Source organism: Tiliqua scincoides, chromosome 4 (assembly GCF_035046505.1).
Source record: "Tiliqua scincoides isolate rTilSci1 chromosome 4, rTilSci1.hap2, whole genome shotgun sequence".
NCBI classification, from domain to species: Eukaryota; Metazoa; Chordata; class Lepidosauria; order Squamata; family Scincidae; genus Tiliqua; species Tiliqua scincoides.
The window spans coordinates 48,420,758-48,437,496 of record NC_089824.1 but is presented as its reverse complement, the minus strand read 5'-3'; the positions used below and the strand labels follow the sequence as shown (position 1 = coordinate 48,437,496).

Below are 16,739 nucleotides of genomic sequence, written 5' to 3'. Positions count from 1 at the left end.
AGCTTTGTTGCCCTTATGTCAGTGCTGGAAAGCACTGGAAAGCACTGACATAAGGGGTTAGGATTGCACCCTAAGTCATATGGGGTGACAAAAATTTATGGGCCCCGCGTATCAAATGACCTAGCTACACCATTGGAATCATGTGCTAGCAGCTGTGGAGTGCTGCTTGTCTGGCACAGCCATAACGTGACTTATGTGTGCCACTTAGGAAGTGTCCGTGTGCCATTAGTGTGCCAGACTTGTAAGGGTGGCTGCACAAGTGTAGCCATGGTCATCCAGTGTCCCCCATCTGCTTGGAGCAGTCATAGTGTTATATATTTACTGATGCTGTTCCAGCAGCAGCTTCTTTGGTTTAAAAAGAGATATGCTTTTATGTGACCATGATTTTTAACAAGACCAATCCATTTGTTGTTACTGCTTGATCTTAAACCTGCTTAAGGTTTCTCTGTCTCTGTATTATTCCAGAAAGAAGCACAATCAGGTTTATTGCATACTACACCCTTCTAGTGAGAAAAGTCACCTAAAACAAGATCTAGTTCGAACAGGTTGTGGGCAACACAAACATGTTGGATCTGTGCGCCACTGCAGGAACCCAACCCACAACTAAAGTCAGCCCTTAGTGCACAGGGAGAATCTATTGTGGCTGGATTTGTCACCTATCTCATTCCATTGCTGATTTAGGTCTGAGAGTTTGTTTTCCTTCATTGGTTCTGCACAATGCCATCCCTCTTTTCTTGCAAGAGGTATGTAGAAGGTGTTGAAGAGCAGCTGTTGCTGGCAGAAGATAGGCCAGACCTGACTGAATCTCTTGACCCAAGATGCAAAAGCAGCACTGAAAACAGAACGTGCTCAGGAAGTGCTAGTTGCCAAGAGAAGGAAGGCGAATGTTTGTTTGTCCGTGAGAGCCTGAATTATTTGCCTTCGCACAGTAAAGTCTACGAGAAATGGTTGCAGAGCCAAGCCTACAGGTAACAATGTCCTCAGTGCGCACACTGAACACTGATACTGAATTAGTAATAAGTTGGGGGATTGTGAGAAATTGCATTTGGGGGAGATATGGTGAGGAAACTTTCCCCAGTGTTCTAGTGCTAGGGCTTGGAACTCACCCCCCACAGAACTCGCTGTTGGCTTCACCCCATTCTGTTGCTGTAAAGCAGGGGTCTCCAAACTTTTTGGCCAGCGGGCCGCATCAAATATCTGGCGTGGTGTTGAGGGCCGGAAAAAATTTTTTAATATAAAATTTTAATAAATAAATTAGAGATGTAACTTAGATGAGTGAATGAATGAATGAATGGGCTCATTCGTTCAACCTCTCTGGCCCTCAGAACACCCTCTAGACACAATCAGAACACAGTTCTGGTCATGTTCAGTTGAGTGAGCCAGAGGCTTTCAGGGGACAAGAGGTTGGCTGCAGGTCGGAAAGAGGCTTGCTGCAGGCCGCATCTGGCCTCCGGGCTAGGGTTTGGAGACTCCTGCTGTAAAGGGAGGGGGAATTGGCTTGGGGATGGGCACCTGAAACTGCACATTCATTCCAGAATTGGTGGCCCTCTTTTGGTCAGAATGGGACCACACACTGCTTTATCAGGGGAGTTGTTGGAATTAGTGCTGAACTGTCAATAAGAATTTATTGGCTAAATAAAAAATGAGCCCAAGGATGTGTTTATTGTTAGGTTTTCTTAGGTAACGTTGCATAATTTGAGAATAAATGTATTTTATTCTTTTTAAACTTGCTGTGTAAAAAAATCTTGTATGTAAAAATTTTTCCTATGTATGTTTACACAGTAGTGAGTCCTACTAAATTCATTGAGACTTGTCTCCAAGGAAGTAAGTACAGGATTGCAGCCATGGTTAATTTCTAAACCTTTTTCCTGAGGTCAAAGCTGAACTCTGCTAATCCTACATTGGTTTCACTGCTGTTACACAGATGCAAATGACTTGTAATTCTTAGGGTACAACAGAGGCATTAGGAACATGATTCAGCCAGACTGAAACACTTTTAAGTTTTGACCCATGACCTCTGTGTTAACAGATGTGTGCTCAAACACAACACTGAGTTTATATTAGAATAAATTTGTCAGCCTTTAAGGTGCCATGAAGCACAACTGTTACCCTGCACATGCCCAATCTCGTCTGATCTTGGAAGCTAAGGGTCAGGCCTGGTTAGTACTTGGATGGGAGACCGCCTGGGAATACCTGGTGCTGTAGGCTTATACCGTAGTCTTTCGAGACTGAAGGTTGCCAACCAAGGTGCCATGGGCTCTGTTGGTTCTGCTGCAACATGGTGAGCCCTCAAGAAGATGAAGCACGCTCATCTAGGTAAGATAGGACAGAGGATTATTCTTTCCCTTCTTTATTAGAGTTCCTCCCCCCCCATTCTCTCCCCCCCCCAATGTGGAAGACATTTTAGAGTTGTCTAATCTCAATTCTCTCCAAGGAGCAAATGCAATCAAGGAGAACCGAGTTATGTATTTAGCAGATGATTTTTTCCCCTCATAGGTGAGATCTCCCATTTTTACCAGTTAAAAATATCTCCCATTCTTCTTTGTGAGGACTTACTGTACATACCTTTACATCAGTAGGTTTCAACTAAAGTCCTCTGATGCCATCTATTGGTGGCAGCGAAGTGCCTGCTCAGATCTTTGTGGAAAACTGCTGTTTAAGAATGGATGAGGAATTGCTGCCTGCTGGAAACATACATCAGCAGGATTTATTTTTTTAGAATCATTTCATAGTGAAGTTGATAAAATCAAGCAATACACAGCTGTTGCTAAGCTACTGGTCATACATTGCAAGGGAGAAAGTGACCAGAAAATGTGGTGGGCTACACTGGGCTGATTAATGAAGCCAAACTGGGACGAAGTTTTGCTGCAGCAGCAAACTCTATTGAAAAAGAACACAAGCAGATCTGGGATTTTTGAAAATGTAAAAACGGGCCTGTTTTCCAGCAGGAAGTGGATCTTTGGATCTATTTTTACATTCCTGCATCTTGACAGGAGTGGGAGACATCACACCTGTGCATTGTCACTTCAAACTGCTGTTGTGAATAGTTTAAAGAACCAGTTTGTTACTGGTAAATAACAACTTGAAAACCTATATATATTTGTAATTGTCAAAGTCAGGAACTGGAATGCATTATGAAAATCAAACTAATTTTCTTTGGTAGCATCTCTTTCCTTCTAGAAAACCTGAGATTCTGGTCATGGATTGGATTAATCAGAGAGGGGACATGTTGAGCAGAGGCTGTTTCAGTTGTCTGCAGGTAATTGCATAGGTGTATAGAGAAGGGGGACTGATGGGTTGGATCAAGAAGCCTCCTACTTGCTCAGTATAGGCCTTCTGGATTATGAGGCACTAGCTAAACAACATGATGACGGCTAGAAAAACATGGTTTTGTTTCAACTAGAAACTGAGAATGTTCCTCTGAAGAAGCCACCAGACGTCACTCTCAAATGTTGGATTCTGTGATCTGCTTCTCTCTAGCTTTTTGGACCCTTTACCAAATGTATCACTGTTAACACCTGAAGGTTGTTGTTAACTGATAAGCATTACTGCCTTTTAATTTGCAGAATGGACTTGGATCGGTGGCTCTTGATGGGACTCATTGGAATAGTAGTAGGAACGCTGGGTTTTCTGATCCATCAAATAATTGATTATCTCATCAAGCTAAAGTGGGAACTGGTGGAAAGCCACATTCAGGTAAAATGACAGAAAATAGTTTGGTCTTTCCTTTCACCTAACTTTTACCAGTGGTAAAGTTCAGGTAACATTTTTCAACCTGACATTGGCATGATGCCACCTCTGTCTATTTATTTTATTTATTTATTTGAAAAATGTATATCCCATCTTTCCCATGCTAAAGCAAATGCCCAAGGCGGCTTACAAAGCTCATAATAAATATACAATGTATCATAACAATACTGCAGGTAAAAGCATCAAAACATCTATGACCACATCCATCCAGCACCGAACAAAGTTACTATTGGACAGTGTCAATAGATGGCATGTCTACCAGTGACAGGTAGCAGCAATAAGCTGCAGCTCCTCCCTACTTGAAAACCAGGGAAGGGATTGGCCATGATTCCTCCTATCCCACTCTTGCAGGTTAGGAGCAAGAGAAGAATTGCATCCTTTTTGCCAGTGGGAAGGGAGGATGGGGAGCTAGGTTTTCTAAGACTACACTGATTTTGCCTTGGCAAGTAGAACTGTTGTCTCTTGATTGACAACCTGATAGCCAACACCTCTTGAAGCCCAGTCCTGAGCTTCCCAGTGCTTCCTGGAGCAGCTAGTGCTGTCCAGCAGGGACCAGGAAGCAGCCAGGGGTCTCCTCAGGGGAAGGGGGAAAGACCCAAGTCCTGCAAAGGAGGAATGCCACATGCAAGGGAGGGCGCCAGGATGAGGACTCTTGTTATCTGGTGTGTTCCCTGGGGCATTTACTGGGTGGATGTGAGATACAGGAAGCTGAACTAGATGGGCCTGTGGCCTGATCCAGTGGGGCTGTTCTTATGTTCTTATGCCAGGTGCTATAAACATGCTTTATAGTACATTTATGGCACCCTGTGCTGGCACTAGGAATCAGCACCAGTGCTGGCTGAGTTCAAGATTGAACCTTCAGGGGCCAATTTTATTCAGCATTCTATCCAGTGCTGATGTAGCCATGCAAGTGGGGCACGCACTGCATCCTGTGGTGGGGAGGCAGTTACGGAGGCCTTCTCAAATGTAAGGGAACATTTACTCCCTTACATTGGGGCTGCACTGTGGCTGCATCAGCGCTGGAAAGTTGGATAGGATAGGGCCCTTCATTAGCAGTAACTATCAATTGAATTTCAGTGGAATCCTACGTAGGTATTCAGAAATAAATCCCACTGTGACCTCTACTCCTTTTTTCTTGCCATTCTACTACACCAGTGGTTTTCAGACTGGGGCATTGCGACGCCCCAGCCCGAAGGCCCTGGCCTCTTTCCCCTTAAGGGGCGGGGGCAAGGGGGAGGCAGGGAGGAGGCAGTGACGTGATCCGCAGGATTGCGCCGCTCAGGAGGGCTGCAGGGACTGGGATGCATTACTAGTCCCTGCAGCAGCCGTCCTGGGGTATGGGGAGCCCTGCGCGAGTGTCTACAGGGCTCCCCAGCTCATTAGAAGTGAAAGTGGAGCGATCGCACTCCACTTCCGCAAAACCGGAAAATAAAGGGAAAAAGATTTTGGGAGCCAGAGATCTACCCCTTTAATTTGCAAAGCGATAGACCCAGGTTACATGTATCTGGTCTTCCTGTTTTGCTGCAGCATACCACTGCCACATGTTTGCAATTTACAGTCAAAGACCTGACATGAGGTTACGGCAGGAAGTCTGTGGTAGCTTGCTGAACCATTTAAGGTTAGGAAACAAAAGAAGCATCTTTGACTTCCAGACACAAGTGAATCTAACCTCAGCACTGTGAAATTTTTGCAAATGTGTGGGAGCCAATTTACTTGTGATAGGCACTGGAGACAACAATGCGCCAGTTAAATGAGACACAAACAAGCAGATCAAAAGGGGACATGCTAAATGATGAATTTGCAAAATATTTAGAATGGGGGGAATTGTTTATAACATTCTAAAATAATGATTGTACTTAACAAACTTTTACATCCAATATCAAGTGGATGCTAGAGACTATAAGGTTTCAATGGCATTCGCTTTTCCAGGGAGAGACCATCTTATTTAGAAGATGGTGATTTACAGTATTTGAATTACAGTTTAATCAATGTTCAAATAAAATAGGGCTTGGGAGATTTAGTTAGGCATGCTATTAATTGGCACTTTATGTTGTAGGAATATCTTGACAAATAAATGACTCTGGGAAGGTTTATCAAGCAATGCTAAGAATGCCATTTGGCCTCAAAAGAGTTTAAAAGAAATATGCATATGATTTATCAGTATGTATTTGCCAACAGTCTGAGGCTAAGAGGCAAAGAAGGAAGGCCCATAGCCAGGGAGACAGACCAGGGACAGACTGCACTTGCTCCCGGTGTGGAAGGGATTGTCACTCCCGGATTGGCCTTTTCAGCCACACTAGACGCTGTGCCAGAACCACCTTTCAGAGCGCGATACCATAGTCTTTCGAGACTGAAGGTTGCCAATACAATAAATCTTATATGTGTGAGATAGCAGGAGGAGCTAACTATTTTCAGCTTGAACAATAGTCTGAATGCTTAAAAAGACTAGATCGATGCTAGCAGGAAGTTAACTGCTTCCTGATAGTGGCAACTGAGTCTCTTCAAGCATTCAAGCTGTCGGTAGCCTGCCTGCACAAAGCTATAAGCTTGAATGCTTATAGTGATCTGTAAAAGCAAGAACATTTTCACCCCAGTAAGGATCCAAGCAGCATTAATGGGCATTGTGGGAGCGGGATACCCTCCCCCCAGATCCATGGATAACTGAATCAATAGGTACTGGGTCTGGCGATATGGGGACATGCCTATATAATACATTCCAAAGAAGGAATAAGGGGCAGAAGAGGAAAATACCCTAATGCAGGGTTTCTCAAACTGTGGGTTGCGAGCTGATGTCAGGTGGGTCCCGAGAAGATCCAAGCCGCCATCTTGGAATCTGGCAATTGAAGTGGGCACCACCATCTTGGAAATTGAAGCCTGGCAAAATAGACTGTTACAGCCTTTCCTGGGCAGTAAGCTCCTCCCAGGAGCAAAAGAGCGGCAGGCACAGGAGTGAGGCTGTGCTTGTGTCTGCTCCTGCAGTGTGTGCTTCTTGATTTGGAGGTGGGCTGCCTGCTTTGCTTTTGTTTGTGCCTGGAAAGACAGCTACTTTGTTTTCTTTGCTCTCTCCCCCCCCTTAATTATTCAGGGCAGCTGAGTGGGACCTTCCCTAGTTCCTTTCGCCTCCCTTCCAAGGCAGTGCAGGGAGGCAGTCAGATCCTGCTTCTGTTTTTACTTGCAGCAATCTTTAAGGGGGGGTGGCAATTCTATTTTTGAATGGTTAATCTCCCCTCCTTAATTATTCAAGACGGCCCAGGGACCTGCCCTTGCTCCTTTCACCCCTGTTTCCTTCCAAAGCAGTGCAGAGAAGCAGCTGAATCCCACTTCCAGGAAGCACTGCCTGCCTTTGTTACTACTTGCAGCAATTACTTGCTTCTAAGTGTTCTCCTTGGTCATTGCAGGAGTGGGGTGGGGGTCTCTTTCAGTAACAGAGCCATTTCTCTGCAGGTTTCCCTGCTAGTTGGAATAACAAAGGGAGGCCCCTGTCACCACCCCTCCAGCCACAAAGAGCTTCCTGATTAACTTCCAATTGAGCCACTACAAATCCTATGCAGATCTACTCAGAAGTCTATTCAGAAGTAAGCCCTACTCTGAGTTCAGTGGGACTTACTCCCAAGTAAGGAGGATCACACAGATACAAAATACTGGTGAAGAAAATGGTCATGTACATGTCACTGTGGGTATGCATAAAGGTGGATTCTGCAAGTGATATGATGGCAGGAGAATATGATGCACATGGAGAACTTCCCAGCAGGTCCCTGCCCCAAGGAGCTTATGAATAATTATCATAGCAGAGACAACAGAGGAAGGCAGGGGACTTCCTGAGTCTATAATCTTATGCACACTTGCTTTTGTATAAACCCCATTTATCTTCGTGAGACTTACAAGTGAATTTGCACATAACTGGGCTGCATAACACCCATGGCAAAACTCCAGCTTTTTTTTTTTTTTTAACCTGATAGTTAAATTTAGGAATTTAAGAGCACCCCCCATGCCCTTGACCATGCCTCCCCCCTCCCTGGAATACCTCCCCCATGCCCTGACCACACCCCAATTTCCCGTTAAATTTAGGAATTTAACTATTAGTATAATTTGATCTCATCTTTCCTCCACTTAGGTGAAGTGTAAATAGCCTACTGTGGATTCAAATATTGCTTGGGCTCTCTTTGCAGCCTGCTGTTTGTTTGGCTTTTTTAGCTGTACTAAACAAGACAGTTTTCTGACTTTCAATTTGTGGCTTACTGTGCTCTGAGAAGCCATTGGTAGCAGGGGAATTGGACATAGCTTCTGAGCTGCAATATTTTATTTTATTGTTTGCAATTTGAGTTCCTACGTGAGAGCAGTGGTGTAACTTCCTGGTTGATGACATCATTTCAGGCTCTGGCACAACAATGATGGCACTTCCTGTTTGATGATGTCACTTCTGGTCATGACATCACTTCTAGGTTGATGACATCACTTCCGTTGGGTCCTGGTCAGGTTGTCATTCTCAGAAGTGGGTCCTGGCCTAAAACATGTGAGAACCACTGCCCTAATGAAACAAATTAAAGGTGATGTTGTTGCTGTATGTCTGTGGTATGGATATGGGGGTGTCATTAGAATAGGGGAGCCCTTAACAATCTCTCAGAAAGTACTTGGATAAATTATTATTTATTTATTCTTCCACCAAGCATGAAGCTTCCACACAAGTGCCACTCCTCCTTGTCAGCAGCTGATGATAGCATAGAAAGTATTGATTTCAGGCAGAAAAACCATGTGGTCAGCTACTTTGCACATTATACCTGTGGCATATGGAGAAGCCATTATGTGGTGACCATTTCCAGCTTCTTCCATGCGATAAAGATACCATGTGAAGTGGTCATAAGACGGTATCTTATAATAACGCAATGGAACTTGTGTGGCAAGTATGTATCCAATTGTTTTATGTGACTTCTGCCAGTAATTGTTTCCTTGTAAAATCTACAGAAAGGCAACTTTTATATGACTTGGGTCTGCATACTTGGCATTGGACTAGCTATGATAATTGCATCATCAGGACTGGTTGTGGTAAGTACTAACTTTACTTTTACTCCTACTTCTTGCTCAGCTATTGGCACACCACATCCTGAAAAGTGAAGGCTACAGTCTTAGTTATAGAGAATGAGATTCAGCACTTATACCCTGTGAATTTGGCTCATGTCCACTTATTATTGGTTGCGTATTCTGATTGTTGACATACCTTATAATCAGTCATGACCAAGCACCACTTAAATCAGTGAGACAAATCTCATTAATTTCAGTGGGTTTTAGGGACAACTAGCTTTCTTAAGATACAACCCAGTCTCTAGTTTGGCCCTGAAGTCATAGCAATTGCAATTCCTGGAGAAAGCTATGGATTTCAAACAGAATTCTTAGGAGGCCATAATTTTTAGTATTCCTTAAGAGGGACCACGATAGTCAAAACCAGTTTAGGTTATAGCTTTGACTGACAATGGCGACGGCAACATATTTGATTATAGCTGTCATCCATGTGAATATGTAGCTGTGACAATAATATTGTCTATTTTCTTTTGACAGTTCTTTTGTCCAACAGGTGCACCAAGTGGACTTCCAGAAGTCATTGGATTTCTGAATGGTTCTTCTATTCAGCACATTTTTAATATCAGGACATTTGTGGGAACATTTCTCTCCTGCGTTCTGGCTGTGGGATCTGGACTCTTCTGTGGACCAGAAGGTCCCATGATTTACTTGGGGTAAGAAATCTACTCCTATAATGCTGAACTCTAGCTTTCATACTGATAGGTCTGTAGCTAAAACAAGACAACTCACAGACAATGGGGAGGCATCAATGTTGATATTTTCTTAGAAGTTGTCAGTTTCAAACCTTTCTCAGACAAGATTTCAAACCTTTCTCAGGTTTCAAACATTTCTCAGACAAACCTTTCTCAGAAAAGAGATGACTGCACATGTGTCACACCTTTCTGTTACTTCAACAATTCAATTTACTGCCTGGAGACTGCAGAGGTTGACAAAATAGAAAGGATATTCCTAGAGAGGCTGGACAGACCCTAGCATAGTCATTTTCTGGAAAAGATTAACAGCCCAATCCTGAGCTGCCCGGAGCTGTGGGACCTGGAGGCTCCACAAAGGGCTCCCACCAGATCCAGAGCCTCCCGCGGTAGCGCGGGAGGCTCTTTGGGAGAAGGGGACGTTTTCCCCCTTCCCCCGAGTAAGGGAAGCAGTCCCACAATGGAACTACTCACTTTAGCGGCGACTGTTTGGTCGCTGCTAAAGTGAAGGCACTTGTGTAGGGCCAGCAGCCCTGCCCGAGCACCCTGGATCCTGCGGAGCTTGGCTCCATGGACCCGCCTCTCGCCCGCCCCCGGGAACACCCCCCCATGCCCTTGACCATGCCTCCCCCATCCCTGGAATACCTCCCCCATGTCCCGACCACACCTCCATTTCCCGTTCCGCAGCCCAGCGGTCACAGACTGCTGAGCTGCAGAACATGGGCGCCCACCGTGCACTGGCTCAGCACCGGCTGGAGCTGAGCCAGCTCTGGTGGGAGCCCGGCGGTAAGCCCTGCAAACGTGCCTTATGGCACGTTTGCGACTGTGGTCCATGCCACGGAGGTGTGGCACGGACCACAGGATTGGGCTCTAAATAGGTAGATGATGTTTATTTTCATGGTGAGTAGCATGTTCTACTTGAAACCTATAGACGGGAGAGAAAATAATTCTACTCATATGCTAAATATTGTATGAGAAAGGGCATATAAACCATTCTTTTAAGAATGAACCTAACTGCTATTAAAGTTTGCAAATGTGTCTATTTTAATGTAGCATTAATATTTATAAATATTAGTATTGAGAAATATTTTTTTCAGTGCAATTATTGGATATGGATTGAGCCAGTTCAAGTTGGAGATCCTTGAAATTCATCTTCCCTCTTTTACCAGATTTTGGAATTCAGCTGACAAGTAAGGATGCTTCTTTAAATAAATTTATCCAAGTACTTTCTGAGAGATTGTTAAGGGCTCCCCTATTCTATGAAACCTATAAATATTAGATGTAAGGCACCATTAAGAACCATGAGAACAATGAGATTTTGTATGTAGACAGAACTGCTTTACTGTGGAGACATTGTTTTTGAGAAATGAGAATGTCCTTTCTGGTTTCAAATAATCCAGACTTGTTCCAAGTCACACCTCGATTGCAGGGAGTGCAGCATTCACACAGCAGCTTACAGTTTATGTAAGCCTTTATGTATCTACTCAAAAACATGCCTCCCTGAATTCAATGGAATAACTCCCAGGTAAGGGTGTGAAGGATTGCAGCCTTAGAGCTTGAGTCTGAGGGCTGTTTATACCACCAAAATTAGCATTACATGGTGTAAACAACTTTCTGGCTATTGCAAAATTAACAGCGCTAGTGATCAGGGCCCTGGCTGCTGTTGCAAGCAGCAAGAGCCACGACTGCGCAACAATGGTCTGTGGACACCTGCCACTGCTAGTAAGAACACACGGGTCAGAAGGAAGGCAGGGAGAGGGTGGAACAGGGTGAGGATGGGCGAAACAGATAGGCCCAGTAAGGGGGCAGGTTCGGTGGCAGCAGTGCACACCAAATCCTAACCCCTTTCCTTGGCCCAATTCACCTTCACTGGTCAACGCAGACTCGCGCCAGCAATATCGCTGGTACAGGCCTGAGTTGACACATGACAATTATGGGGTTTACCAAGGAGGAAGGGAAGAGATGTTCCCTTGCCCTGAGGAGGCCTTGACACACTGCATTTTCCCCAAAAGATACAGCAGACACCATGTTGGTGCTGCTGCATCACAGTGCAGAGTTTGGTAGGACTGGGTTGCCAGTGTTGTTCATTAAAGGTGATTCTCTTCTCTCCTGCCCCTGTGCTAATGTTTCAGTTGTTGTGATAGCTGTGACAGTCACAGACTTATATTAGATAGTGCTTGTGTTATTTGATGACAGCTTCCCTTCCCCTGAATGCATGCTGTTTTTGGTGTGTATCTTGATAGTTTATCTTTCTTTTCTTTCTCTGTTTAAAAACATAAGAACAGCCCCACTGGATCAGTCCATAGGCCCATCTAGTCCAGCATCTCACAGCGGCCCACCAAATGCCACAAGGAGCACACCAGATAACAAGAGACCTGCATCCTGGTGCCCTCCCTTGCATCTGACATAGCCCATTTCTTAAATTCTAAGCCCATTTCTAAAAAATGTCCAGGGTGACCTCGAGTGCTTTTCTGTTATACTCCATGAGCATTCCTGTAGTTCTTTAAAGATCCTCTCTCCCTTACACTTGAATAGCAATTACAATATTGCTACAGCATTGGGATTAGAATAGCTCTGCTGGATGCTGTCCTATTTTATTATCTCTGATGGGGCGGAGGCAGGAGAGAAAAGAAGGCTTCTTCACCCAGGAGACTTTGTGGAATCATTTTGCAAGAACATGATGATTCTGTGAACTTCTGCACCTTTTCATAGTGTAGCTATTGTAGAAATGGAGAAATGGAGCCATCATCCCTAAAGTGTGAGATATGTAGGTTGCTTATATTTTCCATTTGACCCCCTCTAGTCCAATTATTTGTGTGGTTACAGGACAATCTGGGAATTCACTTGTCCAATTACCCCTGTAATCTGAAATTTTTTTAGGCATATACATGTCCCCAACTTAAGCTTCCTCTTAGCTCTTGGACAAGTAAGAACGCTGCTAAACAAACTGTTGATATTTTTGTCATGATTGGAGAATCTTCATTAGGGAGACCTGTTATGACACTGTTTTGATCACCTTTGTTCTGGAGTCTGTGACAATCAAATACTATCAAAGTGCTCTGCTGAATGCATAGAAGAACATCAGGTTTAGAACTCCTGATCTTTATATACTGAAATAATGTCTGACTCTGCTCTACAGCATGTACACAACAGAACTCTCTATTCGCCATGCTCGTAGCCTTAAGTTGTTGTTGCTCTCAGATGAGATGATGCCACACATGATACAATGGACTATCATGACCAATGCCTATTACCTTGTATATAAACAATGTAATTTCAAGATACGGAGATCTGACAAATCAGCAGATGTTGCAGTTTAAGCACAGACTACAAATACTTTCTTTTATTCGTGAAATGTTGGCATTTGCAAATCCATGGGGTACCTTAAACAGTATGATTTTAACCTGAATCTTTATACCAGTGCAATAGTTTATGTCAAGGTTCCATATGGAAGAGTTTGAAGGATCAAGTTCTATAGCTTTAAGACACTGGCTTATGAAAGTATGTAAATAACCATATGCCCTTGACCATACTGTTTGTTGTGCATCCAAACAAAAAGCTATTACAAGTTATCTGTGGCCCAGGGATAATCAGACAGCCCAAATAAACATGATACATTTTGCCTTTTAAGTTGCTTCAGCAATTAGTGAAGTTAAGTTAGGGATATGTTTCTTAAGCTGTAACTTATGGAAGAAATTTTCTAGAAGACCAAGCAGACAGATTTCAGAGGTCTATTTGCATGTTTGCAAAAGTCCCTATGGGAATTTGAAATTCACTCAGCCCAGGTTACTTGCAGTCAGTACATTAGTCCTTGAGCGCCTCTCTATGAGAGTACTTGGGTTAATACAGCTTGACAAGAGTCAGCTAGCTCTAAAGAAGATTGCTTCTGGCCAGCCTAGAAACAATATACGTACATTCTTGTACATTAGCATGTGGGCTGACAAGATGTGGAGTCACTGTGTGTGGGTTTATGTGCATAGTTCTGTGAAACAGACAGTTCTGAGATCTATGCTTTCTCCCTTTTGCCTGCTTCCTTACATCTTCAGTATTTGGTTTGGGCCTCTTGACACTTCTGGTTGCAATGACAGTATAATGACATTACCTTGCCTGTTCACATTTATGGTCTCTGACAAACCAGCAGTTTCTACAGCCCATCCTAAATGGCAAGAGGTCTGGTCTAGAGGGCAGAGCCTCCGTCTGCCTGAAGATAACATCCACAAGGTCGCCAGTTCGAGGCCACCGGCACCGTGCGACCTTGAAGCAGCTGACAAGCTGAAGCCGAGCCATTCCATCTGCTCTGAGCATGGGAGGATAGAGGCCAGAATGTGAAGCCAGATCGGAACGAAACACCTTGAATGTAGTGGTTCTTGAAAGAAAGAACCTTCTTTCAAATTGTAAAAATCCCTGTTTAATAAGGGATTTAAATAAAGCCTGCCTATGTAAACCGCCTTGAATAAAGTCTTGAATAAAGACCAAGAAAGGTGGTATATAAATACCTGTTATTATTATTATTATTATCCTTTGCTGGTGCAGCAGATCTTTGAAGTGGGCAATACTGACACACATTTTTGCACATCTGTGGCACAGAGAAAGACACATCAAAATGTGTATTACTTTTCTCTGCAGGGCACAAAGAAAGAGGCCATTTAAAAAGGCAAAAGACACGAGGGAAAGGACCATGCATATACATGGTGCTGTATTAATAAGCATAATTTGTCATGTCACAATTATCAAAGTATAATTGTATGCAGTATGCAGAGTTCTGATGTGCCTTTCACTGCTTTTAATCATTCTCCATGTGCCGTAAACTGTTAGTGTGAGTACCACTTTTCCTTTCTCACATCACATTTCAAATTTTGGAAAAAAAAAACAATGTTGCCCTGTTTGAAATGTACCATTTTAAGCAGTGCCAACATTACCATAAAGCAGCTTCCTCAGGCAGCAGGTTTCACATGACTTCCATTTTCAAACGGAAAATGGTCCAGTCACCATCAAGTGTGTGTCAAGAGCATGTGTCCCACCTTCTGACTTTTCACTTATTCCTAGTTCACAAGATAACAATTATTGATGCCTTCACAAGACTCCCAATGCCTGAGGCAGCATGTTAAATGTTGCCCCCCTTATCCAATGATGTCTCAGCTTGCTCCTCCCACTTTAGTAGATCATCACTCCCCTCCCTATTTCCTATTCTGTTTTATCTCCCTCTTCCTTTTCTAATACAGGGAGTGGACAAAGGAGGAGCAGTGGAACAAGTAGGCAGGCAGAGGTTGGTGCCCCCACCAATCTGCTACCTGAGGTGACTGTTTCAGTTGGTCTCATGGGTGGGCTGACCCTGTAAGCCTGTTATTCTGTGATCTAAATGCGAACAGCAGAGTTTTCTAGAGCTTTCTAAACATAATGGGATTCTGAAGGACCCTGTGCTACGGTTCAGTGTGTTTTCTTGTCTTAAGTGTATTTTTTTCACCCTTGTTACAGGAGGAATTTTGTTACGGCAGGTGCAGGAGCAGGGATTGCCTCTGTATTCCATGCTCCAGTTGGTGGACTTCTTTTTACACTGGAGGAAGTGGCCTCTTTCTGGGATATCAAATTGGCCTGGCAAACCTTCTTCTGTTGCTTGATGGCTGCTTTCACTACAGATTTACTCTCCTCTTCTCTCAGTGGGTTTGTCTACAGAGGGCAATTTGGATTTTTCAAAGCAGAGAAGAGGATCTTATTTTGGGTATGTACTAAGTTGCATGGCAACACTCAAATGTGTTGCCTATTTATTGGCAATTGGTCCTATTTATTTGTAATATTCATACTGTGCCACCTCTTATGTTAAAGGTAGCTCATGCCCATACTGTACTTAAAAACGACAATTATTTGTAAAAACATAATGACAAGTAATTAAAACATCCAAAACAGGAGCGACATTTAGTTCAACTGGCCTTAACTCCCAACCATGTTTTTGAAGAAGCTGTCAGACAGGGTTGCAAGATTTTCTATCAGAGATATATTTTGGAAAACTGTCTCTAGGAGCCCATTCCACAGCCTGGGGCTACTGAATAAGGTTTGTTCATTGCTGAGGTCAACTGGACCTTGTGTTGTGATGAAACACTGAACAGAGCACCTGACGCATGATGTGGGGAAAACCTATAGAGCAGTGTTTCTCTAACAGTGGTATGGGTACCACCAGTGAGGTGGTTTCTAGTGGTACTTGTGGGACCCCTGGACAGCTGCCGTTCAGCAGCACGACCAGGAACGCAACGCAACAAATGGTGGTAGGAGGCTCGGCTTGGTGGGCAAAGCTCAAAAAAAGCCCTCCCATCCAGCTTGAGTGTTTGTTACATCACATTGGGCCTCCCAACCAGAAGTAACTGGCAATGATGTCATCATCAGTTACTTCCATTGATACTTTGGATAGATGAACAATGTGAAGTGGTATGGCAGGGAACGTTGAGAAACATTACTATAAAGAGAAGATGTCAGGTTCCAGATCATGAATGGCTTTAAAGGTTAAAACCAGTATCCTGAACCATGCCAAGAAGTCAGTACAACTGCTGTAGAATTTGGTTCTGCTTCTCTATATCTTCCAGGAAACTGCAGAAAGTTTTTAAGTGATAATTGCTCTATTTTTAACATACACTCTATTCAAGAGCAAACATGTTGGGAACCCTATGAAGGGGGGAACAGTTTGGAGGACCGACAAGCAGTGGATGAGGAAACAGTTAAAGCGCCCCATCCCTGGGATGCTTTTCTGATTATTTCATCTCAAAGCTGCTTTTCTTTTAAATAAGGAAGATATCGAAGAATTCCTTGAACCTCTGTCAGATTGTTTGTGCTGTGTGTTGACGTTAATATGGGGCAGCCTGCAGCTTTTATGTTTGCATTACAGATTGATGTAAGCACATATGAATTTATGCTTCCTCTGTGAATAAGTCATAAAACATAGGCTCTGGTCCTGTGAACTGGAGAGTGCGCTCAAAAAAATGAATGCTAAGCATAGCTGGGGATAACTAATGCCTTGTAATATTTGTGTTCTTGGCAGGCTTAGAGACTTGCTGAGAGAACTGAATGAGAGAAAGCTTTTGCAGAACGATCTTACTGGTTTCATGATACTTTTTTCCTGCTGTGAATACTAAAAATTGCTGCACTGCCTAGAAATACCAGTGGGTTTTTTCCATTGCATAGTGGATTGTAATTCTAATGTGATTTCTTGCAGGCTCTTACTTAGTATTCCTTTGT

At 43.5% G+C, this 16,739-nt stretch overlaps 1 protein-coding gene across 1 annotated transcript in view; it reads left to right on the top strand.

The window, feature by feature from the left end:
* The first annotated feature begins 717 nt into the window (after positions 1-717).
* LOC136647459 (chloride channel protein C-like) overlaps positions 718-16,739 on the top strand; it is an 82,349-nt gene continuing 66,327 nt past the window's right edge. The window contains exons 1-6 of the mRNA XM_066623011.1: positions 718-968; positions 3,567-3,696; positions 8,713-8,793; positions 9,304-9,479; positions 10,613-10,705; positions 14,991-15,234. Of these exons, the coding sequence (XP_066479108.1) occupies positions 718-968; positions 3,567-3,696; positions 8,713-8,793; positions 9,304-9,479; positions 10,613-10,705; positions 14,991-15,234 (975 nt within the window). The remainder of the gene's footprint in view (positions 969-3,566; positions 3,697-8,712; positions 8,794-9,303; positions 9,480-10,612; positions 10,706-14,990; positions 15,235-16,739) is intronic.